Source organism: Salmo salar, chromosome 17, assembly GCF_965601325.2.
Source record: "Salmo salar chromosome 17, fSalSal1, whole genome shotgun sequence".
Lineage (NCBI taxonomy): Eukaryota > Metazoa > Chordata > Actinopteri > Salmoniformes > Salmonidae > Salmo > Salmo salar.
In genome coordinates, this window is record NC_138307.1 from 52,970,780 (window position 1) to 52,997,166 (window position 26,387).

At 44.2% G+C, this 26,387-nt stretch overlaps 1 protein-coding gene across 2 annotated transcripts in view; it reads right to left on the reverse strand.

Annotated features, from left to right (window-relative positions):
• pde3a (phosphodiesterase 3A, cGMP-inhibited) overlaps nucleotides 1-18,010 on the reverse strand; it is a 100,942-nt gene extending 82,932 nt beyond the window's left edge. The window contains exon 1 of one of the 2 annotated variants that reach the window (XM_014153016.3): nucleotides 16,449-18,010. In XM_014153016.3, the coding sequence (XP_014008491.1) occupies nucleotides 16,449-17,369 (921 nt within the window). In that variant the 5' untranslated portion in view covers nucleotides 17,370-18,010. The remainder of the gene's footprint in view (nucleotides 1-16,448) is intronic. The other variant, XM_014153017.3, reaches the window with a different exon arrangement.
• Nucleotides 18,011-26,387: the final 8,377 nt, after the last annotated feature.

A 26,387-nucleotide genomic window follows, 5' to 3' on the forward strand; every position in this document is an offset into this window, starting at 1 on the left:
GGAACACCAGCCCTGTGGGCCCAAGTGATCACCTAAATATCCTCAAACATCTGTGCACACGTCAAGCTAGGATTTGCTCCAGTATGATAGCCCACCACAGAGAGGTGCGTTTTGAACCACCTTGTTTTGCTTCCCTTAGTGATGCACACGCTATGCTTGACATACAGGGTTAAAGGCAGTGGTTAACTACAGCTGGTTATCCAACCTGACACAACCTCTGTGACCACTGTTCACCCATGGAGGCAGGACACAGCTCCTGGGTGCATATGTCGATCATGACTTAAGCCATGAACACACACACACACACACACACACACACACACACACACACACACACACAGGGTGTGTTTTGCAGGTCTGGTATGGATTACTAGCGTCACTACTCCTGTGTTTATTTGACCAGGCCAGCCCTCCCGTTGGCCCCCCCCCCCGCCTGCCTTGTACGCTCTTCTGCACGTCTGTTTGAAATGTCAGATGGGCAGAAAACGAGGGAAGGACGAGAGGGGTGTGTGTGTGTGTGTGTGTGTGTGTGTGTGTGTGTGTGTGTGTGTGTGTGTGTGTGTGTGTGTGTGTGTGTGTGTGTGTGTGTGTGTGTGTGTGTGTGTGTGTGTGTGTGTGTGTGTGTGTGTGTTCTGCCTTGGAGCTGGACATGAAACATAAACCAACAGCTGCAAAGAGCAAATGTCCCCCTTTTACTTGTCACAATGTTCAAAGGATGAAAAGAGCTTTCTCTTTGTTTTTGAGAGAACGATGCACTTTATGGCCCCTTCATTATTTAGAGAGTATGGTAACACAGCTTTTACTGAGCAATTGAGTCTAACAGCAGACCAGACCAGTGAACTTCCTCATCTAACGGACAAAGCTTACATCAGACAGACACAATAAGTTTTAGAAAACGATTTCATCCAAACCAATTTGAGAGGCATTGAATGTTGTGGCTGAACATCCTCCCTGCAGATGGGACGATGGGATCAAAGCCAACTCTCCAGTACATGCCCTACGATGAGCCCTCCCAGGCCCGGGGACCTACTGACTGATTGGATTAGCCCAATGTTCTGACTAACTAGGTTTATTGACAGCATATATTTGCATCATCAGATCACCCTTTCTGATAAGATCAGAAGTGGTAATAAAATAGACTACAGGATAAACCTTGTAGATAGGATTTATGGATAAAGCGTGGATAAATGCTTTTGCACATAGCTAAAGCACAGATGAAGAAGGTAGCTAAAGTACGTAGCACATGTCAGGCGGATGGATCTGCCGACTATGTGGGTCTCCTGTGGGGGTGGCAGGGAGGGACCGTGAACAAAGTTACGGGCCTAGGACATGGGCTTTCAGTACTTTAAGAAACATGAGTATAAATAGTGTATATGTAAACACAACCAACCATCTTTCAGTTACCATCCTCCACCCCAGCCCCACATGATGGCCCGTTCCATCACAGACTCATTGGGCAAATCAGGCGCTCGCTCGCGCACGCACGCACGCACGCACGCACGCACGCACGCACGCACGCACGCACGCACGCACGCACGCACGCACACACACACACACACACACACACACACACACACACACACACACACACACACACACACACACACACACACACACACACACACACACACACACACAGAGATCTGCCTTACATAACAGTGTGTGATGGCAGCTGAGGACGCCATGCCGCCGCCGGCATCTGTCCTCTGAAAGATGGACTGAGAGAGAGATAAAGGACAGAGAAAGAGGGAAAAGAGGAAAGAGACTGGGGGGCAAGGGAGACTAAGATGGAATGAGTTAGAGAGAGAGAGATTACCACCCAAATACCAGGGAATAACTACTTCCCCAACAACACTTTAAATTGAGAGAGATAGAGAGAGAGACACACACATCTTCATCTAAGCATGCAAAGTGAGATGTAGAGGGACAGGACAGTGGACATTGGGTCTTATGTAATGACCAGTGCAGTTTGTATGGGTTTGTACAGGACCTTTCCTACGCTGGTTGAAGGCATGGGGGACAGATGTGTGGAGCTTCATATCAGTCCCCATCTCCCTGTGCCACTACAGTTAACACGTTACCCTATATCATAATGTGTCACTGCCAGAGACCTCTTGCTGCTCACATAACAGGTACTGTACCTTAGTGTCATGGAAGTGTCATCGGCACCTTAGAGAAAAGAGGAGGAGAAAGAGGAGTAGGATGGGGTTCTGTGGATCTCTCCAGCTCAGGGACTTGGAACAGCAACACCTCCCTTCACAAAATGTCACATTCCCACTTCCCTTTTCACACCCCTAGCCGCACTCGCAAGCTCCCTCTGTCACATGTAACACACTTGTAAAGTGTTTACTGTTCATACAGTACACTACACACACACACACACACACACTCTCTGTGATACACACAAATACACATGCTGTGTTGTCCCAAGTTTGTGTTATTTTGCATTTATAAGCAAATTCTGCACAGCGTCATCAGCCAAGCAGCTGTGAGGTAACGAGCCACCAGTCAACCATCTCTCTCTCTCACTCCCCCACACACACACACACACACACACACACACACACACACACACACACACACACACACACACACACACACACACACACACACACACACACACACACACACACACACACACACACACACACAATTGTTATTACAGAGCATTCATCTGGCCTGGGTTTTAAGGCGACTCTCCCTGCTCTGGACCCCATTAGGCCTTCTGGAAGTTATTCAAGGGGGGGTGGAGGTGTGTGTGTGTGGCAGCTGGGACACACCTGAGGATACAACGCACCCTCCGTCCTCTACCACAAAACAACCGACAAGATAGCTACTCTGGTTGTGAACCGGACAAAAAAATATTTTCAAAAAAAATCCTGTTTATCCCTATGGCCTCATAAAACGCATCCAGCACATGAAAAATCTGAGAAAATGCAGTGTGTCGGCAAAGAAAAACAAACAAATAAAAAAGGCCTAATGTTCACCAGCATGATGATGTCATCTTCAAGCACCTTCGGTCCCTATACTCAGTCCCTGCATACGTCTGTGCTCAGAATACCTTGCCTTGTGTACACAAAATTACCACTCAAATACCAGGGAATAACTACTTCTCCCATAACACATAGAACAGAGCAAGTCTGGCAGGCTGGCTGAGGGATAGAGGCTGAGGTCCCTTCCGTCTTCAAGAGAGCGAGAGTTGCACCCCTTCTGAAAAAACCTACACTCGATCCCTCCGATGTCAACAACTACAGACCAGTATCCCTTCTTTCTTTTCTCTCCAAAACTCTTGAACGTGCCGTCCTTGGCCAGCTCTCCTGCTATCTCTCTCAGAATGACCTTCTTGATCCTAATCAGTCAGGTTTCAAGACTGGGCATTCAACTGAGACTGCTCTTCTCTGTGTCACGGAGGCTCTCCGCACTGCTAAAGCTAACTCTCTCTCCTCTGCTCTCATACTTCTAGACCTATCTGCTGCCTTTGATACTGTGAACCATCAGATCCTCCTCTCCACCCTCTCCGAGTTGGGCATCTCCGGCGCGGCCCACGCTTGGATTGCGTCCTACCTGACAGGTCGCTCCTACCAGGTGGCGTGGCGAGAATCTGTCTCCGCACCATACGCTCTCACCACTGGTGTCCCCCAGGGCTCTGTTCTAGGCCCTCTCCTATTCTCGCTATACACCAAGTCACTTGGCTCTGTCATATCCTCACATGGTCTCTCCTATCATTGCTATGCAGACGACACACAATTAATCTTCTCCTTTCCCCCTTCTGATAACCAGGCGGCGAATCGCATCTCTGCATGTCTGTCAGACATATCAGTGTGGATGACGGATCACCAGCTCAAGCTGAACCTTGGCAAGACGGAGCTGCTCTTCCTCCCGGGGAAGGACTGCCCGTTCCATGATCTCGCCATCACGGTTGACAACTCCCTTGTGTCCTCCTCCCAGAGTGCTAAGAACCTTGGCGTGATCCTGGACAACACCCTGTCGTTCTCCACTAACATCAAGGCGGTGACCCGATCATGTAGGTTCATGCTCTACAACATTCGCAGAGTACGACCCTGCCTCACACAGGAAGCGGCGCAGGTCCTAATCCAGGCACTTGTCATCTCCCGTCTGGATTACTGCAACTCGCTGTTGGCTGGGCTCCCTGCCTGTGCCATTAAACCCCTACAACTCATCCAGAACGCCGCAGCCCGTCTGGTGTTCAACCTTCCCAAGTTCTCTCACGTTACCCCGCTCCTCCGCTCTCTCCACTGGCTTCCAGTTGAAGCTCGCATCCGCTACAAGACCATGGTGATTGCCTACGGAGCTGTGAAGGGAACGGCACCTCCATACCTTCAGGCTCTGATCAGGCCCTACACCCAAACAAGGGCACTGCGTTCATCCACCACTGGCCTGCTGGCCCCCCTACCTCTGAGGAATCACAGTTCCCGCTCAGCCCAGTCAAAACTGTTCGCTGCTCTGGCGCCCCAATGGTGGAACAAGCTCCCTCACGACGCCAGAGTCAATCACCACCTTCCGGAGACACCTGAAACCCCACCTCTTTAAGGAATACCTAGGATAGGATAAAGTAATCCTTCTAACCCCCCCCCCTTAAAATATTTAGATGCACTATTGTAAAGTGGTTGTTCCACTGGATATCATAAGGTGAATGCACCATTTTGTAAGTCGCTCTGGATAAGAGCGTCTGCTAAATGACTTAAATGTAAATGTAAATGTAAATGGATAGGGCAGAGAGAACACCCACTGTCTTAGTGCTTTCTCTACTTCACTCTGTGCATTTCAGGCCTTGCATACAAAACATATAGTGCCTTCAGAAAGTGTTCACACACTTAACTTTTTCCACATTTTGTTGTGGAAAAGCCTGCATTTAAAATTGATTAAATTGAGATTTTGTGTCACTGGCATACCCCAAAATGTCAAAATGGAATTACAGTATGCTTTTAGACATTTTCATAAATTAATAAAAAATGTAACGCTGAAATGTCTTGAGTCAATAAGTATTCAACCCATTTGTTATGGCAAGCCTAAATAAGTTCAGGAGTAAACATGTGCTTAATAAGTCACATAATAAGACGCATGGACTCACTCTGTGTGCAATAATATGACTCTGACTACCTGATCTCTGTACCCAACACATACAATTATCTGTAAGTTCCCTCAGTCGAGCAGTGAATTTAAAACACAGATTCAACCGCAAAGACCAGGGAGGTTTTCCAATGCATCACAAAGAAGGGCAACTATTAGTAGATAGGTTAAAATAATAAAAGCAGACATTGAATATCCCTTTGAGCATGGTGAAGTTATTAATTACACTTTGGATGGTGTATCAATACACCCAGTCACTACATGAATACAGGCGTCCTTCCTAACTCACTTGCCGGAGAGGAAGGAAACCACTCATGGATTTCACCATGAGGCCAATGGTGACTTTAAAACAGTTACAGAATTGAATGGCTGTGATAGGAGAATGGGTCAAAAACATTGTAGTTACTCTACAATACTAACCTAAATGACAGAGTGAAAAGAAAGAAGCCTGTATAGATTTAAAATATTCCAAAACATGCATCTTGTTTGCAATAAGGCACTAAAGTAAAACTGCAAAGAATGTGGCAAAGAAATTAACTTTATGTCCTGAATACAAAGCGCTATGTTTGGGGCAAATCCAACACAACACATCACTGAGTACCACTCTTCATATTTTCAAGCATGGTGGTGGCTGCATCATGTTATGGGTATATTTGTCATTGGAAAAGACTAGGGAGTTTTGTAGGATAAAAAGAAATGGAACAGAGCTAAGCAGAAGCAAAATCCTAGAGGAAAACCTGGTTCAGTCTGCTTTCCACCAGACACTGGGAGATGAATTCCCCTTCAGCAGGACAATAACCTAAAACACAAGGCTAAATATACACTGGAGTCGCTTACCAAGACGACATTGAATGTTCCTGAGTGGCCTAGTTATAGTTTTGACTTAAATTGGCCTGAAAATCTATGGCAAGACTTGAAAATGGCTGTCTAGCAATGATCCACAACCAACTTGACAGAGCTTTTAATAGAATAATGTGCAAATATTGTGCAATCCAGGTGTGCAAAGCTCTTAGTCTTACCCAGAAAGACTCACAACTGTAATCACTGCCAAAAGTGATCTAATGAAATATTTTGGTATTTAATTTTCAATACAAGAATAAGTCAAGGGGTATGAATACTTTCTAAAGTAGAGGTCGACTGGTTGTGATGTTTCAATGCCGATACCGATACTGATTATTGGAGGACCAAAAAAAGCCGATACCAATTAATCGTCCGATTTTTATTTATATATTTGTAATAATGACAATTACAACAATACTGAATGAACACTTTTCTTTTAACTTAATATAATACATAAATAAAATCAATTTAGTCTCAAATAAATAATGAAACATGTTCAATTTTGTTTAAATAATGCAAAAACACAGTGTTGGAGAAGAAAGTAAAAGTGCAATATGGGACATGTAAAAAAGCTAACATTTAAGTTTCTTGCTCAGAACATGAGAACATATGAAAGCTGGTGGTTCCTTTTAACATGAGTCTTCAATATTCCCAGTTAAGAAGTTTTAGGTTGTAGTTATTATAGGAATTATAAGACTAGTTCTCTCTTTACTATTTGTATTTCATATACCTTTGACTATAGGATGTTCTTATAGGCACTATAGTATTGCCAGCCTAATCTCGGGAGTTGATAGGCTTGAAGTCATAAACAGCGCTGTGCTTCAAGCATTGCGAAGAGCTGCTGGCAAACGCAGGAAAGTGCTGTTTGAATGAATGCTTACAAGCCTGCTGCTGCCTACCACCGCTCACTCAGACTGCTCTATCAAATCATAGACTTAATTATAATATAATAAACACACAGAAATACGAGCCTTAGGTCATTAATATGGTCAAATCCGGAAACTATCATTTCGAAAACAAAATGTTTATTCTTTCAGTGAAATATGGAACCGAAGTCTAAATATTGCTGTTACATTGCACAACCTTCAATGTTATGTCATAATTATGTAAAATTCTGGCAAATTAATTACGGTCTTCGATAGGAAGAAATGGTCTTCACACAGTTCGCAACGAGCCAGGCAGCCCAAACTGCTGCATATACCCTGATTCTGCTTGCAGTGAACGCAAGAGAAGTGACACAATTTCCCTACTTAATATTGCCTGCTAACATGAATTTCATTTAACTAAAAATGCAGGTTTAAAAAAATATAGTTGTGTATTAATTTTAAGAAAGGCATTGATGTTTATGGTTAGGTACATTGGTGCAACAATAGTACTTTTTTCACGAATGCGCTTTTATAAAATCATCACCCGTTTGGCAAAGTAGGCTGTGATTCGATGATAAATTAACAGGCACCGCACTGATTATATGCAACGTAGGACAAGCTAGTTAAACTAGTAATATCATCAACCATGTGTAGTTAACTAGTGATTATGTGAAGATTGATAGTTTTTTATAAGATAAGTTTAATGCCAGCTAGCAACTTACCGTGGCTCCTTGCTGCACTCGCGTAACACGTGTTCAGCCTGCCACGCAGTCTCCTTGTGGATTGCAATGTAATCGGCCATAATCGGCATCTAAAAATGCCGATTACCGACTGTTATGAAAACTTGAAATCGGTCCTAAATAATCGGCCATGCTGATTAATCTGTCGACCTCTATTCTGAAGGCATTCGGAAAGTATTCAGACTCCTTCCCCTTTTCCACATTTTATTACATTACAGCTTTATTTTAAAATGGATTAAAAAATAAATATTTAATGATCATCCTTGAGATATTTCTACATCTTCATTGGAGTCCACCTGTGGAAAATTCTATTGATTGGACATGATTTGGAAAGGAACACACCTGTCAATATAAGGTCCCACAGTTGACAGAGGAGGTCAGAGCAAAAACCAAGCCATGAGGTCGAAGGAAAAGTCCATTTAGCTCAGAGACAGGATTGTGTCTAGGCACAGATCTGGAGAAGGGTACCAAAAACGTTCTGCAGCATTGAAGCTCCCCAAGAACACAGTGGCCTACATCATTCTTAAATGGAAGAAGTTTGGAACCACCAAGACTCTTCCTAGAACTGGCCGCCCGGCCAAACTAAGCAATCAGGGGAGAAGGGCCTTGGTCAGGGAGGTGACCAAGAACCCGATGGTCACTCTGACAGAGCTCCAGAGTTCCTCTGTGGAGATAAGATAACCTTCCAGAAGGACAACCATCTCTGTAGCGCTCAACCAATCAGGCCTTTATGGTAGAGTGGCCAGACAGAAGCCACTCCTCAATAAAAGGCACATGACAGCCCGCTTGGAGTTTTCTAAAAGGTACCTAAAGACTCTCAGACATGAGAAACAAGATTCTCTGGTCTGATGAAACCAAGATTGAACTCTTTGGCCTGAATGCCAAGCGTCACATCTGGAAGAAATCTGGCACCATCCCTACAGTGAAGCATGGTGGTGGCCGCATCATGCTGTGGGGATGTTTTTCAGTGCCAGCAACTGGGAGACTAGTCAGGGTGAGGGAAAGATGAACGGAGTAAAGTACAGAGAGATCCTTGATGAAAGACTGCTGCAGAGCGCTCAGGACCTCAGATTGAGACGACGATTCACCTTCCAACAGGACAACGACACTAAGCACACAGCCGAGACATTACAGCTTGTGCAGCGACTCTCCCCATCCAACCTTTCAAAGCTTGAGAGGATCTGCAGAGAAGAATGGGACAAACTCCCCCAAAAAAGGTGTATCAAGCTTGTGGCGTCATACCCAAGAAGACTCAAGGCTGTAATCGCTGCCAAAGGTACTTCAACAAAGTACTGAGTAAAGGGTCTGAATACTTATGTAAATGTGATATTTCAGCTTCTTGTTTTTTTTTTATAAATTAGCAAAAATGTCTTCAAACATGTTTTTGCTTTGTCATTATGGGGTATTGTGTATAGATTGATGAGGGAAAATAACTATTTAATCAGTTTTAGAATAAGGCTGTAATGTAGCAAAATGTGGAAAAAGTCAAGGGGTCTGAATATTTTTCAAATGCACTGTACATCCTTTTGCTTCTACATAAATAGTTAGAACCCAAGATATCCAGGTCCAAAACAGCTTCCGTTAAGAATACATCAAAAAGTTGACCTATATACTATTCAATGTTTTTAACATGATGCATCTGCGCAATATCCCTTTGTCTATATACTAAGCTGACCTAACTGATGACTCATTAACAGTTCCAAGACATCTGCATCCAACACTAGTACATTGTTGCCTTGCCAAAACAAGACAACAACTTCTTGGCTTAAGCAGAAACAGGCAAGTAGCCTACTGTCCCTATCCAATCCCAGACCCATTTCTCAGGATAAAGATCTGATCCGACCTAGTGTAACCCAGCAGCAGGCTCTCTTTGGCTCTAGGAACAGACGGCATCGCGCAATTCACTGCATTGCGCACGTCTCCATTGTGTTGTGCGTAAAAGCAGCATTACACAAGCAAGGAGAGTAATAGAAGTGAAAAACACTACCAGCTGCATGTGATGCAATTACGCTGGCAATTATCTGATAGACAACCACAGCACCAGGCATTGTGGAGCCTTGGAGGAGGCTGGGAGGGAGGCAGGGGGCAGGGAGGGCAAACACTGCAGCCCAGCAGACTGATGACAGCGCAGAAGCATTGGGCGACTCAGAGGGCTAGCCTGGAACACTCTTGGTCCACAGAAAGCTCAAATGTATGAGATTTTATTCCGAAGCCACAACAATCTGTAATGTTCATTTTTCAAACCTTTACTTGGACAGGTAAGCCATTGAGAAATAATTCCATTTTACAACAAGGACCTGGTTAAACAGTATGAACATTTATAAACACTCATCTCTCAAACACACCCACACACACACCGAACCCAGTAACGCTGCACGCTCAACTAGGCCATGGTAATCAACCACAGTGACGTGACCTGTGGACAGGAGCTATGGTTTATGAGGACTCATACATGGTTTATGATGACTGTGGTCATCTGGAAGGCTCCTCAAGGACAGTTCTCCGATGCTGCTGCTACAGGGGCTTGAGCCATCCATTTCTTATAACAGGACGCTATTGTAGACATTTCGAGAAATGGAGCATATTTTCTCATTACACTTATGATTAATCGAATTCACACAATTGATCACATTGGCTCTCCAATTTACATAATTATTTTAATAAACTTCTCTTCTTTCAACAACAAAATATCTGACCATGCAGCAGTACACCTCCTCGTATGCTGAATGAGACTCCTCCACGTCTCTCCTCCTGAACATGGCATTGTACTGTGCTGTGTTGCACGGCAGCATTTAGCCCACTTCTCTCTCTAATTAAAATAGACTCAGAGAAAACAAACCCTGCACCAAAATCCTTCAGCCTTTTTTTCTCTAGCCTCTCCCTCGCTCTCCCTGGCTCTCAATCGTTTTCAGACAGACAAACAGACAGATGTACAGACCTGGGTTCTGTTAAAGGCTGGCTTTCTTCCCCCCCTCCCCATCTGCCTGGGCATATTTTCAAACTAAAACACACCATTGAGTGGGTAACAGTACGCTCCTTGTCTGGGACCAGGGGCTCATATGGCTGGCCAGCAGGGTAGCCACTCTGTATATGGGGAGAGGAGAGAGGAGAGCGCGTTGAGGGGAGAGAGGAGAGAGGAGAGGCTAGCCGGGAGCAGGGTGAGGGGAGTAGGAAGTTGGGAGCAGGGAGTGAGTTGCAGGGGAGAGAGGAGGAGGGCAGGGAGCAGGGAGCGGGGGAGAAGGGAGCTGGGCAGCGGCCAGTCCAGGTTAAAATAACAAGCTGCCTCTCAGCAGTGGGCTTAGCAGCCCTACAGCTAGTCAGCTAGAGTTGGGGCTCAAACTTTCTCTCTCTCTCGCTGGTACACACTGACACACAAATTCTCAGAAACGCACACAGATGCACAAACACACACACAAACACATCCACATGCGGGTACACACTGTGCACACACCTTGCATAGGCACACACATACTGGTATGTGGACAAACCAGTATGGTACTGACGCACACATATGTAGTCTTATGTATTCATGCCTTCACAATCATGCATGAATACATACATGGAGCATATGCTTGGCTGCCCAGGCAAGCATACAGACACATCCCATCTCTCCTGTTTCACATGTGAGTGATGTTGACGTGAGTCTGATAATGAACTCCTAATGAGGAGGATAAGTCAGACTGTGACAACCGGAGGCAGAATTTCTCTTTGGGATTACTCTGGTCTCTAACTCCCGACACAATACTGGCTTTTCATAGGCTACTGTGAGACTATACAGGCATCTGCTATGTTTCACTAGTGAATGGAAAGAGAAAACAACTCAAATCCTAATGTACCTTCAGGTACTGGATAGAAAAAAACAAGTACATGGAAAAGAACCATTGTCTATATAGGAGACACTGTCTTGGCAGGCACGGCAGAAACTGTAGAAATGTTTTAGTGTTTGGAGTGAGTGTGTGTTAGTATTTGAGTGTGGTGTCTGTTAGTGTTTTAGTGAGCAGAGCGGTGCTGTGGTGTGTTTATAATAACAGTGGTGAGGTTTCACAGGCCAGCTAGGCTGTTGTCCTGTTACGACTGACATATTTGGTAGACTTGGCAGGAAACTGTTCTCCCTCCTTCATTTCTCTCCATCTCTCTTACGTCTTTCACCACTCTCCATCCCCATCCTTCTCTTCCCCACTTGCTCTCTGCCCTCCATTCCTCCCTCCCTCCTTCTCCACCTACCTCTGGCCTGAATGAGGCAGTCCATTCATTTTTTTTCTTCTTCATAACAGCTACAGCTGCACACCTGGTGACATAAGGGCACGGCTCTCTTCGCTTTCTCTCCGTCTTTCTTTCTCTACCTCTCCTACCCTTTACCCCTGCCTCTCTTTTCGCCCTCTCTGCATCTCCCCCTCTCTCTCTCTCTCTCTCTGCTTCTCCCTCCCACTCCCTTCTTCCCCTGCATCTCTCTATACCTCCCTAGCTCAGCCTCTCCGTCTCTCTTCCTCTTCTGGACCATGTACTGGTGGTACTGTTCTCTGAGACTCGGGTCGCTGTGCAACACTGGGTTTTTTAAATGAATGAGGTTTGGCAGCCAGCGGCCCCATCATCCAGCTGAAGCTACACATTCCTCGGACACCCTCTCACAGTCTCAGCTAGGCCCCTCTTACTCACAACCAAAATAAGGTTGGCTGTGCTGAACTTGTGTGTGCGTGTGTGTGTGAGTGGGTGAGTGAGTGAGTGTGCGTAAAAGATCCCTCTATCCATTCACACACAGACAAGCTCAATTAAACAGAGAGGGCTAGGCAGACTAATAAAGTCAACATTCAGCATGTCTCGTCGTCAGGTGGAAATGACACCCTCTCTGCTTCCGACAAGATGAAAACAGGTGAATGTACCACATGTAGAGGAATATTCTCAAAACACACACAAGCACACACACAAGCTCGGCACGGCCAACCTCATTTTGTTTGTGAGTGAGGGGCCTAGCTGCGACACACACACAACAAGCCACTATGTTAAGTACAAACCGGTTCCAAGTTAATCTGTTTTTGTACAGATGTAGGATCTTAATTTGAGCCAGCTTGCTACAGCATGAAAACAATCCTGCAGCAACAGGAAATGTGAATTATTATGTGGATTATAATTAATCTACATTTTTGTAGGGGTTGATACATTTTTCTTAAGGGAAAATCAAGTCTGAAATTTCAAAGTGGGAATTACAAACTTCAGAAGCCTTTTTAAACCTCAAACACACTACAAGCTTTACATTGCAGTTCTCCTGCAACAGGGAGATCAAATTAAGATCCTACATCTGTACATGATCCAGGCCCTTTTGGGGACTATAGTCTAAACCTATGAGGGCAGATAGAATAGTCCAGCCTACTAACCTTGTATCAGTGGCACAGAAATTCAGGAATCTATGGCACAGAGCGTAATGTGGCGGGTCTCTGTGGGAATGAATGTGCGTCATTGAGAGAATAGGGTTTCCCTCAAATAGATTCTTGCTGCACCCTTTTCTCCTTCAAATTTAACTGAATCACACCCTCCTTCTCTTTCTTTCTCTCTCTCTCTCTCTCTGTCATTCCCTCTCTCACTCTCTCTCTCGCTGTGGCATAGAATATTAAGACGTTTGATAATTAGATAATATACAGTTTGAAAATTGAACAAAATTCTGAACTGTTTGGACTATTGGAGCCCCATTCCCCAACTCTTTTTCAAGCATTCAACTATTTTAGCAGAAGCATTGTTATAATGTATGGCATTGTAGAATATACAGTCCTCTTCTGTGTGTGTGTGTGTGTGGATAGGGAAAATGAGAAGGAGAACCAAGGCATAAACTAATCTCATATAAAATGGCTTTTTTAAATGTCCAATTTACAACTTCTCTATTACTGAGCCAAAGTTTGGATTGAATCAGCCCCAAACTCACTACAAAAGGCTATTTCCTCGAATCATATCCCTCTAGAAGCCTCTGCTGAAATACAAACCATTTTTGCAGCTAGCTAGTCCACTGCAGCGCTACCGCAGAGCTACTCACACTGTCTAAAAAGAGATTTATATCATGATATGTCATTAGAAGTGCTCTAACGTTCTGAGAAATCCCCCAGAAATTCATTAAAAAGCTATTTGTGAAGCAGTAATCTATCTGAAACGGTTTCATCTGACATTACAATGTCTTCATCAAACTATACATGCTATATTATACATATGGTAATGATTTACTAAGAACTGAATGTTCATAAAGCCTACCTTACACATCTATAAACACATTGTAAACATGAAATTATGGCTACAGAGAGCAAAACAATGGCGACAGGAAAGTTCGAAGTAGCAGTGGAGGACTTCTTGGGGCTGTTGGATGCTGCAATGTAAAGCAAGAGCACATTCTGGCAGGCAGTCAGCAGAGGCTGGCTCATAAATACTGCAGGAGGGAAGGTTTATGAAAATCTATGCTTCTCTGAGTTGAGCGAGAACTGCACCCAGAGGAGAGCTAGACACAAACACACACACACACACACACACACACACACACACATACACGCAAGCACACACATACACGCAAGCACACACATACACGCAAGCACACACGCACACACAAAACGAGATGAGTTTTTTTTAAATCCTTGGGAAAAACAAAAGGCTGCTTCTAAAATTATACACTATTCCATTAGTATTGCACTAAAAAGCCATTCACTATGGAGAATACAGAATAATGTCCTACCATCATAGGTGACATTTGATAATTTCCCATACTGTACAGGACATACTCTGCTGACCGGCGATCAGGCCCTGTTTTACAGACAGACGTGTTTTGATCCAGCCAGCGAGCCTCTCCTGGTGTAACTAGCCTTCTCTCTCAAGAGGCTTACGCAACTCACTTCAAGGAAACGCCTGTGGAGGACAGGACATGCTGCCTGGCCTGCCGCTCCGCACAGCACTCACCCTGACCAATCGCAAGGCCTCTTGAGTATCAAAGCTCCCGTAACCAAGTACTCTGAGAGAGGGGAGACAATTTGTCAGACCTCGTGTCGTTGTGTGTTGTTAGTGAGGTTGGTCAGCATCATTGAACACGATTTGATCAGATGACCCATCGCTAACACAATGTACAGTTCAAAAGGGATGTGCCCAAAGTCACTCAACAGTCAACACCAAAACACATGGCCTAAACACGTTGCAATAAACATCCGTAAGAAGATATGTGCCAGCTAGGCCTCTTACTTAAAAATAAGTCATTATATTTAAGACTTTAGACAGCGTGCTAGTCCAGAGTACAATGTACACTATCCTTGTGGTTATCCATGTGGATTTTATATGTTCAATGTTGTTTTTTATGCTCCTTTGCTGCAAAACCAATTGCCCTCAGGGACAAATAAAGTTGAAACCTTTTGGAGTGTCCAGTATCCCATCTTTAATAGTGTGACATGCCTTCTGCCAACACAAAAACATCTGCTTGGATATTATCTCAACTTGGATACCTTTTCATTTTTGTTTTATTCTAATCTATCACTAGAGGGCGTAACTTCCATGGGAGGCAACACAGTAGTAACTGCTGAGAAGGTATGGAGGAGGTAGAGCTGTTGTGAAAGTTCACCCTTGAAGATCAGGGACAACAAATCTAACATTTATGAGTGAAGGGTGTCGTATGACAGAGATCAGTCGTTGTTGGTTCACTTTGTTGAAGAAATCACGGTTGAGATGATGCATTATGAACACTACCCACAGGTCTGGTTGACATACTAGAGTACCTCAGCTTCATATGGATGTGTTCATACACATCATACATGCTGAGGAGGATACAAAACTTTGCCAGCAGTACAGCTTGTCTTCTGTGTTGTAAAGCTTATAAAGGCTGTATACTTGGGGAGCCCCATGCACAAAACCTGTACATCTGCATTTAAAATGTAGCATCTGTACTAACTTTGGATTGCAATTCAAAGATGAGAAAACATATCAGGAGATAGAAAAAAAAAAGTCCAACATTGCATAAAATATGTTCTTAAAGACAGGAAACCCTTCTCAGGATACACAGTGTCCTTAGACATAAAATAAACAAAGCAGAGGATGAATAAAATAATAGGCAAGGTCAGTAAATGCACTTGAATACAATAAAAAGCTACTCTAGAATGTGTACCTTCACATTTAAGATTAATTTCTTATCCATTTAAGCCACATTCAAGCCGGTCTGTAGAACGCAATTCCCGGTAACTACCGTATAAAAACAAATCAATTACAGTAAACGATGCGGAAATGTGTTTGATATCAGTCTCTAACTACTGATAACCTTTTAAAATAGGTGTGAGCTGACGTGAAAGCCTTTCCTCCGACCCACAGCCACCTAGCCAGATCAAACAAAAGGCCGAGTTTGAGGGCTGGTTATCAGACCTGACTCTGTCTCAGGTGCCCCACCCTGGTATGACTTACTACCCGAAGGGCAAAGCAATCCTTCGCTAGATGGACGGACTGGACACACAGTATCTACACCATACTGACCACTGGACAGTGGCATACAGTTGTTTATCAAAAGCACAAACACATACTAGCCATTTGAACAGTGGCCTACTTTAAAATAGAACGGGAAAAGGAAAAGGAAAAGGGGTTGGAACGTGCATGCAGAGAGTATTTCCCTTTAATAGCGTAGATAAAGTGCTCATGATAGAATCAGCACAAGTTAACACACGTGTTCTATATAGTAGCCTATAGGGATATGCGTTGGAGAAGAAGCTGAGCTTTGAGACATCCAGCAAAGTAATTCGAAGGACCTGTCTAATGTAATAATAATAGGCATAATAATAATAACAATAATCACAATCATAATAATAATAATAATAATACATTCGGGCACAATGCGTTAATTGTGGGCACATTTTTGTGCCATTCCCTTGCCCTAAAAAAAAGCCAATCATTCAAATTATAGCTAAGCTTTTACCTGTTCCCGTGGAATGCATGGGAGCGAGGTCCTTCGGTGGGACTTGCTGTTGCTGTGACTGTGCGCCATGTCTGAGGAGACCACCGAACTGGACCGCCGTCGCCTTTTAAACACGGGAATGATATTATCTTCCTTCCCCGCTGTCACGTAGCTACAACCCGCCCCGAGTGGCCCTGAGCCCGTCAGGAGCCGGTCAGCATACCTCGCTAGCAGGACCCCCAGCACTCCTACCAGGTACGCCAGGTAGGGTCTCCAGCTGGCCCGGACCTTGTTGAGGGAGATGAGAGACACAGTCCTGATGATGCTGATGAAGACGATGACGGAAACCCCCTGTCCGAGCCTGACCACCATCAGCGCCCCGCCGGCTAGACAGGACAGAACCACCAAGGTGGCGGTAAACGACAGCAACTGGTCCTCCGCACCGTGCAAGAGAAACTGCGCCGCGGCTTCGCCCAAGTGACACACTGCCAACAGAAACACGGCGGTCCGGATCAGCACCCCGCAACGGATCAGGTACAAGCCAACCCAAAAGAAGGCACATACGAGAGTGAAGACAGGGGACACCAGGTACCATACGTTCAACAACAGTTCCACCACACAGCTCGCCAAGAAATGAATTAGAGATCCAGACTCGCCGTTCTTCTCGCCGTTACTGCCGCAACTCTGCTGCTCCACGTCCCAGTCAACCAATCTGACCAGCAAAGCGAGAATAACCGATACAGAGCCCACACACACTGCGGATGACAATCTCCGGGAACTCCATATTTCTGCGAGTCTCAGCCACGACTGGCAGCCTGCGTCCTGATACAGAGGGGTGACACATGTTTTCACATAGCCGTTGCGCTCCACCGCTCGCGGGCATTTCTCATGAGCGCTCCTTGATATACCTCTGCCACTGTCAGCTTCCACTTCCATCGCCATCACATAGGAGGAGCGAAGAAAGCGGCGTGAACTATATATTTGCAGTGTGTAAATGTAAAAGGCTCAGTGCATTTTCATACCATGTTTGACAGAGAGAGCCATAACGCGCGGCAGTGTGTGGGACTGTGCGCTACTGCATGGGCGCTTCCAAATTATTGACCCATTTCTCCCCAAAACACACACAATGTAGGCAACATAAAAATACAGAACACGAATGAACGAACAAACGTACTGAAAAAAGTAACGGTTCACTGTGAAGACTTCAACAAACCGCGTAAAACATGCCCATATTTTCTCTAGTCCTCCCTGCGCGGGAGCAGCCTCCATCCAGTGAACCAGAAAGAGCAACTCTTGGCGATTCGCACATCTAGGCCACTGCCTGCATCTCCTCTCATCTCCCTCTATATCGCCCTCTCGCACAAACACTCCTCTCTCCTTTGTGCCGCTCCGTCTGTTTCTCTCTCGGTGTTATTTCTCCCTCACGTTTCTTCTGCTCTTCATAGGTTAGGCTACTATTCTCCTATTGAAGGAACAGCAGCGGAGTTTGCCGAAGCGCGGCATACTGCTGCGCGGACGTAAACCATGTTTACATAGAGATTTCCTGCCGTATTTTTATTTTTTTACGGAGATGAAATAGAGCCCCGGCTTGGTCCGGTGACTCGAAAGGCGTCACAAAACAAAGCAATAATGATCGTGGTGGTATTGATTATAATTATGATAATGATTGCAATAATTAGGCCCATTTCCACGAACATCAATTATAACATTTTCTGTAGGCTCTGCTTAAAATAAATACCATGTCATGGTAGTAGAAAATGGTTCGTGAGATTCCCAGTGCAGTTGGAAACCGCTGGCAGAAGATTCCACGTTTTTTCTATGGAAGGTGTACCTTGAATAATGCATATTAAACTCACTTGCATCATGGGCTACGTCATCCAATCCATATCCTAAAAAGATGAGCTCAATTTACACCTCTTCTCTCATAGCGTATTTCATGAAAGGAATGAACTTCAAAGGGTAACCATTAGGCTATCTTTCACTTTTTATGATCTTATCAACTCTTATCAACTTATCAAATTATTTTACGGTAAGCCAAATCGATTGTCATGAAAGAGGAGACCAGGCAGGTGCAACTGAAGGGCAATTCACGTGATGCTTCTACATCTGCATTGCTTGCTGTTTGGGGTTTTAGGCTGGGTTTCTGTACAGCACTTTGTGACAACGGCTGATGTAAAAAGGGCTATATAAATAAATGTGTTTGATGTAAGACTGGATCTGAGGTTTGTGAAGTGGCATAAATGGTACCCTATTCCATATATAGTAAAAAGGAGTGCTTTATATAGGGAATGAGTGCCAGTTGGGACCCAAGTTAGATTTGGAATATAAACTAATCACATATTTTGGTAGAATAGAACAACTTTTGGGAGCAGTCTATTCAGAGAGGAAAGGTGTTTGAGATTGTGTTTGCAGTATGCCACAGGTAGAGGTCACACATCCGACCTCCCTCCCTACCAGCTCTGTGATGTCACATTGTAGCTTGTTAATGCGTGACCTTACATGCACTTGTTATTTACAGGTAATTTGACTGAGAGTACATTCTCATTTACAGCAACAACCTGGGGAATAGTTACAGGGGAGATGAATGAACCAATTGGAAGCTGGGGATGATTAGGTGGCTATGATGATACAGTATGAGGGCCAGAATGGGAATTTAACCAGGGCACCAGGGTTAACACCCCTACTCTAATCATAAGTGCCATGGAATCTTTAGTGACCACCGAGAGTCAGGTCACCAGTTTAACGTCCCATCCAAAAGACGGCACCCTACACAGGGCAATGTCCCCAATCCCTGCCCTGGGGCATTGGGATATTTTTCTAGACCAGAGGAAAGAGTGCCTCCTACTGGCCCTCCAACACCACTTCCAGCAGTATCTGGTCTCTCATCCAGGGACCGACTAGGACCAAACCTGCTTAGTTTTAAAGGCAACATTGTACATTGGCACTCAGGTGTTATACAAAAACACTAAAAGCCGTTTAAAAATTAACGGCAAAGCCCTGCCCTCCAACTTAACCTTAACATGTTTATTGGACAAAAGAACGGAATAGGCCTAAGCTGATGGATCTCACATGGCAAGGACCCTTTCTCAAAGCAAACAGCTCTGAGCAGTCCAAGATGAAGAGAGTGTGATGTGTCAAACAGAGACCACCGCTAATGTACCCAAGCTAAAATAAACACATGACTGACTCCAGATCAGAACATACAAGGAGGTGTGCACACACAGACAGACCTCTGTACATTTTGTGATTACCCTGAGTGTTTTGGTCGCCTAGTTTTATGAGTGTTACACCGGAGCCCTACCACGAAGGCTGAAATCATCTGTTTATGGTTCATAGACAGTCTTGTTATGCATACCTACACTGTAAACACACTGTCCGTACATAGGTATTACAATGTTATTGTAAAGCTGGCTGGTTGGAGTGCAGCACCTCTCCTCTCTGTCTAGCCATGCTTTGCTCAATGGTGCTGAGGGCAGAGCCCTTTTTAAAGGGTGCAGCATTCCTGTTAATGAGACACAATAGTTAGCATTCAACACAATTAGGACCAATTCCATTTCACAGTAGGACAAATCCATTTCAAACCAACCCAAAGAGTTGCCTAGATGGTAACACCGCGTTACATTATTACAATGTTATTACTATACAAGGTCAATGTATTGCAAAGTAGGACCAGTCTCTGTAACCTTAGCAGGACGGCCCTGTCTGCCTCTGCTGGACCATGTAACCTTTCTCCTGGACCTCCCGAGTGGCACAGCAGTCTAAGAAACTGCATCACAGTGCTAGAGGCGCCACTACAGATCCGGGATCGATCCCGGGCTGTATCGCAGCCAGCCGCAACCGGAAGACCCATGAGGCGGCACACAATTGGTCCTGTGTCGTCCGGGTTAGGGGAAGGTTTGGCCGGCTGGGATGTCCTTGTCCCATCGCACTCTAGTGACTCCTTGTGGAATCACTAGAGCATGCACGCTGACCTTGGTCGCCAGCTGTACGGTGTTTCCTCCAACACATTATTGCAGCTGGCTTACGGGTTAAGCAAGCAGTGTGTCAAGAAGCATCGCGGCTTGGCGGGGTCGTGTCTCGGAGGACGCATGGCTCTCGACCTTCGCCTCTCCCGAGTCCGTACGGGAGTTGCAGCGATGGGACAAGACTGTCATGAGTGTGCAAAGCTGTCATCAAGGCAAAGGGTGGCTACTGCTCTGTAAGAAGCCTAGATACAGCGACAGTGTTTAACATTCAGACAAGATCCTCCCGCCAATGCCCTGCTATCCACGGGGCTTTGAAAAATAATCCTGCCCTTTCTGTGACTGTATCCCAGAGCCAAATCTGTGACTCTGAAACCCATTACAGGTGGGACATACAGCGGCTGAGCACAGGGAGAATCCAACCTGGTACAGGGTTAAATTCTGACTGCTGGTACATCAGTGGTGCTGACATGAATCCTGTCTTGGCATGGGACAGGTTGGGATAATAACAATCCTAAACCTTTAGTCCCGATCCTTCATGTTGTCCTCTCTAGACACACTCCTGTGGTCAAATGGGAATCAAGGAATCTGAGGAGCTGGCTCACCCTGAAGACTACTGGGAGAGGAGAGGAGGATGGAGGGGGCATTGATGGAGCTGTGTCAGGAAAACAAGGTAGTGGAGAGATGAGACGATCAGAGGGGGAGAGAACAAGAGAAAAGAAAGGAGAAGAGAAGAAGAAATTAGAAGAGAGTGGAGGAGAGCAACGAAAAGGAAAAGTCAGGGAAGGATAGATTAGAGGAGCGGAGAGGACAAGAGAGGAGAGGAGGGACTGTACAACTCTACTAATAAACCGTATGAGCCATGTGTTATGATGCACATAGTAGCCCACTTTTGAACCTAATTATCCCCTACTAATCAGCCAGAGCTCAAAGTTCAAACTCCTCTCCGACCAGCCCAACTGGATCAACAAATCAAACATCCCATTTCTGGGAACAATGTAGCATTTGGAGGGGATACAGATTCCTCCATCCACGCTACTAAAAACATCCCATATTTTTCCAAACATAGCTGGTGAATTTTTAGCCTTCCCAAACGACAGCGATTTGTAACCATAACAGGGTTTAACTAAGGGTCAATAATGAGTTCATATCACAGTTGAGTTAAACCATGGTTCCTGATAACGAGGTTGACCTGTGTTTGTAAATAAGAATTTGTTCTTAACTGACGTGCTTAGTTAAATAAAGGTTAAATAAAAAATTCAAATTGGACCCTGGGAGCAGAGACCTGAGGCTACGTACCTATATCTCCTGTGTGGTCTATGTTGTGTAGTTAGTAGCCTGGATGCCACTTCTTTATCCATGCGTTGGCTTTAGCCATTGTTGGTTTAAGCAGAAACATTCAGGAAACCAGGCTAGTTGTGTAGAGACTGGCTCGTTGAACTGAAGGTCACACGGGGTCATATAACACATTATGAGGCGAGGAAGGCCTGGTTACTCTGGCTCCAGTTAACCCTCGCTCTGTGTAGCCTACAGTCTATGAATGTGAACATTTTAAACGGGATAACAGGGCAGAGCACGCTCCCCTCGATCAATAGGCCTGACTGATGACTCATCAACCAGACAAAAGATCCACTTTTAGAAAGCACTAATGTTTCACAATGGACTTCAGCACTCAATCAACCCCATGGGCAGATCATTATGTTGATGGAAGATATCCAGGTGGATGATTCCCTGGTATACATGACCAGGGTCCCTTTGATGTCCATGGGTCTCCTCTCCTCCTCTCCTCATTACAGTTGACACATACACATTCACACATTCTCACACACACACACACACACACACACACACACACACACATTCTCACACACACACACACACACACACACACACACACACACACACACACACACACACACACACACACACACACACTGCCTGCTCCAGAGTTACTTGTGTCGTAAGCTTGCTGAATGAGCATCAGCAGCCCCTGTGTGCCTCAGCTTGCTACCGCAAAGAAAGGAGAGGACATTTTGAATCTCCATACTCCCAATGAATCAACACAGCTGTGACAATTCCTAGGAAACTGTCGTAATTAATATTAAAAGCTTTTAATATCAACAATAATATTTTGGTTACACTTACTCAAAATGAATTCCACTTATACCTGTGTAGAAACATTGTAATTACACTAGCAAAAATATTGTATTAACATGCTGTTACATATTTCTAGTGATCTATACATTTTTAGATTTGTTTTTGTTTCAGGCTAAACCCACCAGAATGACTGGGAGGAGCTAGCCTGCTGCAGCTGTAGTGGAGTGCTGCCTGTTTGCATAGCGGTCACAAGTCACTTATTCTATAACAAGATTTACACTTTCACTGTATGTACATGGAACACTTCTGCTTCTCAGGTCAATTCAGAATGCACTGCTATTGCCATAACGTTTTGAATAATAATACCACATAAACCTATTTGTCATGTTCTGACTCTCTGGCCAGTGCGACGTCATCGGACGGGTGTTTGTTCAATGGCTGCCAGGAAAAACAGCCAGCATCCCCCTCCTCTGTAGGAGACAGGGCACACCACACTGGGTTAGTGTGTTTGTGTGTGTCTGCATGTCTCTGTGTGTCTGTGTGTGTGTGTGTGTGTGTGTGTGTGTGTGTGTGTGTGTGTGTGTTTCTGTGTGAGGAGGGGCCTCCAGTGGCCCAGAAAGAGATGACTTCACTCTCAGCTCTGTTCCTGCCGGGGCGATTAGATGTTTTCCTGAACTTGAGGAATGTCGTTAGAAGGTGCTGCTCTGATGCTCTCACTCAGTGGTCCAGGGGGCCTCACTTAAAGGTGCTTAAGAAACCTCCAAGAACACCTTTAGGAAACCTCCTGTTTCACTGCTTTACTCTCTGAGCCATGTCACCCACAAACAGCCTCTGTGTACAGTTCTGTAATGTAGACGTTCCAAACTGATTTCCTCAAATCAGCAGTTTTGAGCGATGTTGCTGCATTTTGTCGTGTTAAACGTTAGCCTGGTAAATGGAACATGTTTATTTTGTGAAATTTTCAGTAGGGTTACTCCTATTACTAAGGTGGATAGGGAGATTGTTCTTGAGCATTCATTATTATGAGTATATAATACGCAGAAGTACTTTTATCGTGATCTACAGTTTAAGTCGGAAGTTTACATACACTTTAGACAAATACATTTGTCTAAATACAAAACTCAGTTTTTCACAATTCCTGACATTTAATCCTAGTAAAAATTCCCTGTCTTAGGTCAGTTAGGATCACCTCTTTATTTTAAGAATGTGAAATGTCAGAATAATAGTAGAGAGAATGATTTATTTCTGCTTTTATGTCTTTCATCACATTCCCAGTGGGTCAGAAGTTTACATACACTTAATTAGTATTTGGTAGCATTGCCTTTAAATTGTTTAACTTGGGTCAAACGTTTCGGGTAGCCTTCCACAAGCCTCCCACAATAAGTTGGGTGAATTTTGGCCAATTCATCCTGACAGAGCTGGAGTAACTGAGTCAGGTTTATAGGCCTCCTTGCTCGCACACACTTTTTCAGTTCTGCACACAAATATTCTATAGGATTGAGGTCAGGGCTTTGTGATGGCCACTCCAGTACTTTGACTTTGTTGTCCTGAAGCCATTTTGCCACAACTTTGGAAGTATGCATGGGGCCATTGTCCATTTGGAAGACCCATTTGCGACCAAGCTTTAACTTCCTGACTGATGTCTTGAGTTGTTGCTTCAATATATCCACATAATTTCCCATCCTCATGATGCCATCTATTTTGTGAAGTGCACCAGTCCCTCCTGCAGCAAAGCACCCCCACAACAGGATGCTGCCACCCCCGTGCTTCATGGTTGGGATGATGTTCTTCGGCTTGCAAGCCTCCCCCTTTTTCCTCCAAACATAACGATGGTCATTATGGCCAAACAATTCTATTCTTGTTTCATCAGACTAGAGGACATTTCTCCAAAAAGTACGATCTTTGTCCCCATGTGCAGTTGCAAACCGTAGTCTGTCTTTTTTATGTCAGTTTTGGAGCAGTGGCTTCTTCCTTGCTGAGCGGCCTTTCAGGTTATGTCGACTATAGGACTCGTTTTACTGTGGATATAGATACTTTTGTTTCCTCCAGCATCTTCACAAGGTCCTTTGCTGTTGTTCTGGGATTGATTTGCACTTTTCACACCAAAGTACGTTCATCTCTAGGAAACCTTCCTGAGCAGTATGACGGCTGTATGGTCCCATGGTGTTTATACTTGCATACTATTGTTTGTACAGATGAACGTGGTACTTTCAGGCGTTTGGAAATTGCTCCCAAGGATGAACCAGACTTGTGGTCTACCATTGTTTTTTTTAGGCCTTTGCTGATTTCTTTTGATTTTTCCATGATGTCAAGCAAAGAGGCACTGAGTTTGAAGGTAGGCCTTGAAATACATTCACAGGTACACCTCTAATTGACTCAAATGATGTCAATTAGCCTATCAGAAGCTTCTAAAGCCATGACATCATTTTCTGGAATTTTTCAAGCTGTTTAAAGGCACAGTCAACTTACTATATGTATACTTCTGACCCACTGGAATTGTGATACAAGGTAGTCTCAATTTTTTTTCAATATGAGGAGAAAATTAAGTCGATGTGTTGTGAATTACACAGTAAAATCTTAAATGTCGCTGACTCAACTAAAAAAGAAGCATTTTGCGTGTCTAGGAAATGTGTGTGTATATATTTTTTTCCATTTGTTTCCCCATTATAAGTGAAATAATCTGTCTGTAAACAATTGTTGGAACAATTACTTGTGTCATGCACAAAGTAAATGTCCTAAACGACTTGCCAAAACGATAGTTTGTTAACAAGAAATTTGTGGAGTGGTTGAAAAACGAGTTTTAATGACTCCAACCTAAGTGTATGTAAACTTCCGACTTCAATTGTACCTTCATGCTACAGTATCCCTACAATTATCCCTGAAGTATTGTTATACATGGAGAAGATAAATGTGAATGTGCTCTGATTATAGCAGGTGATAACAGATTCCATCTGAGGGTTTCACATGCTGCAGTCTGTTGAGGAGAACATGATTCAATAACAGCTTGGTTACAGCATGGTTATTATATTACTGTAATCAATGACTCATACTAATGGACACAGCAATTATAGAGGGCAGCCATACCAGCTGGAGGCTCGTCTGCTTTAATTCACAAACATAGGGTAAGTGTGTGTGTGTATGTGTGTGTGTGTGTGTGTGTGTGTGTGTGTGTGTGTGTGTGTGTGTGTGTGTGTGTGTGTGTGTGTGTGTGTGTGTGTGTGTGTATATAGCCTCAACATCTTTAGCTGACCAATACTGTAACAGAGGGCTTCAACAAACGCTTGACCATTTACATACCACCAACCTTTCGCATGACCGCTTGTGGTTTTATCACACATGCAAACATATCCCTAGAAAACTATAACTGTCACAAGGCAGTCTATCCAGCCGAGGTCTGTGGATAGATGACACGACAGTGCATTTGCATATAGGCCACTCAAACTTCTGGAGGAAGTGGACCCTCTCTGTTTGTTTTCGAGTTGCTAAGAATTCAGTGTTTTTACTGCTAGAGGAAGTTGCTCCTTACCAGAGATCTAGGATGTCTGCCTTTCCCTACATTATGATTTCGTATTTTTTATATACTTATGTATTTTTCATGACTTTGCTGACAGGCAGAGATTATTAAACCTCTACTAAGAGTCCTTGGTTCCTTAGCCTGAAGACGAATGGAGGGTACTGATTTTAATATCAAAGCGTTTAAGACGCTTTTTCACTTTTTTTCAGAGAGACAATTTTGGTAACATGATTTGTGGTGCATATTTTTACAACGGTTTAGAAATTGCATTCCAAGAAAATAACCTCTGCAATTAACTTCTCACACTCCTGTTTAGGGTTTACTAAATATGTTAACTTTCCCAGAATTCCCTGGTTTTCAAGAAAACTCTGCTGGAAGATTCACAGA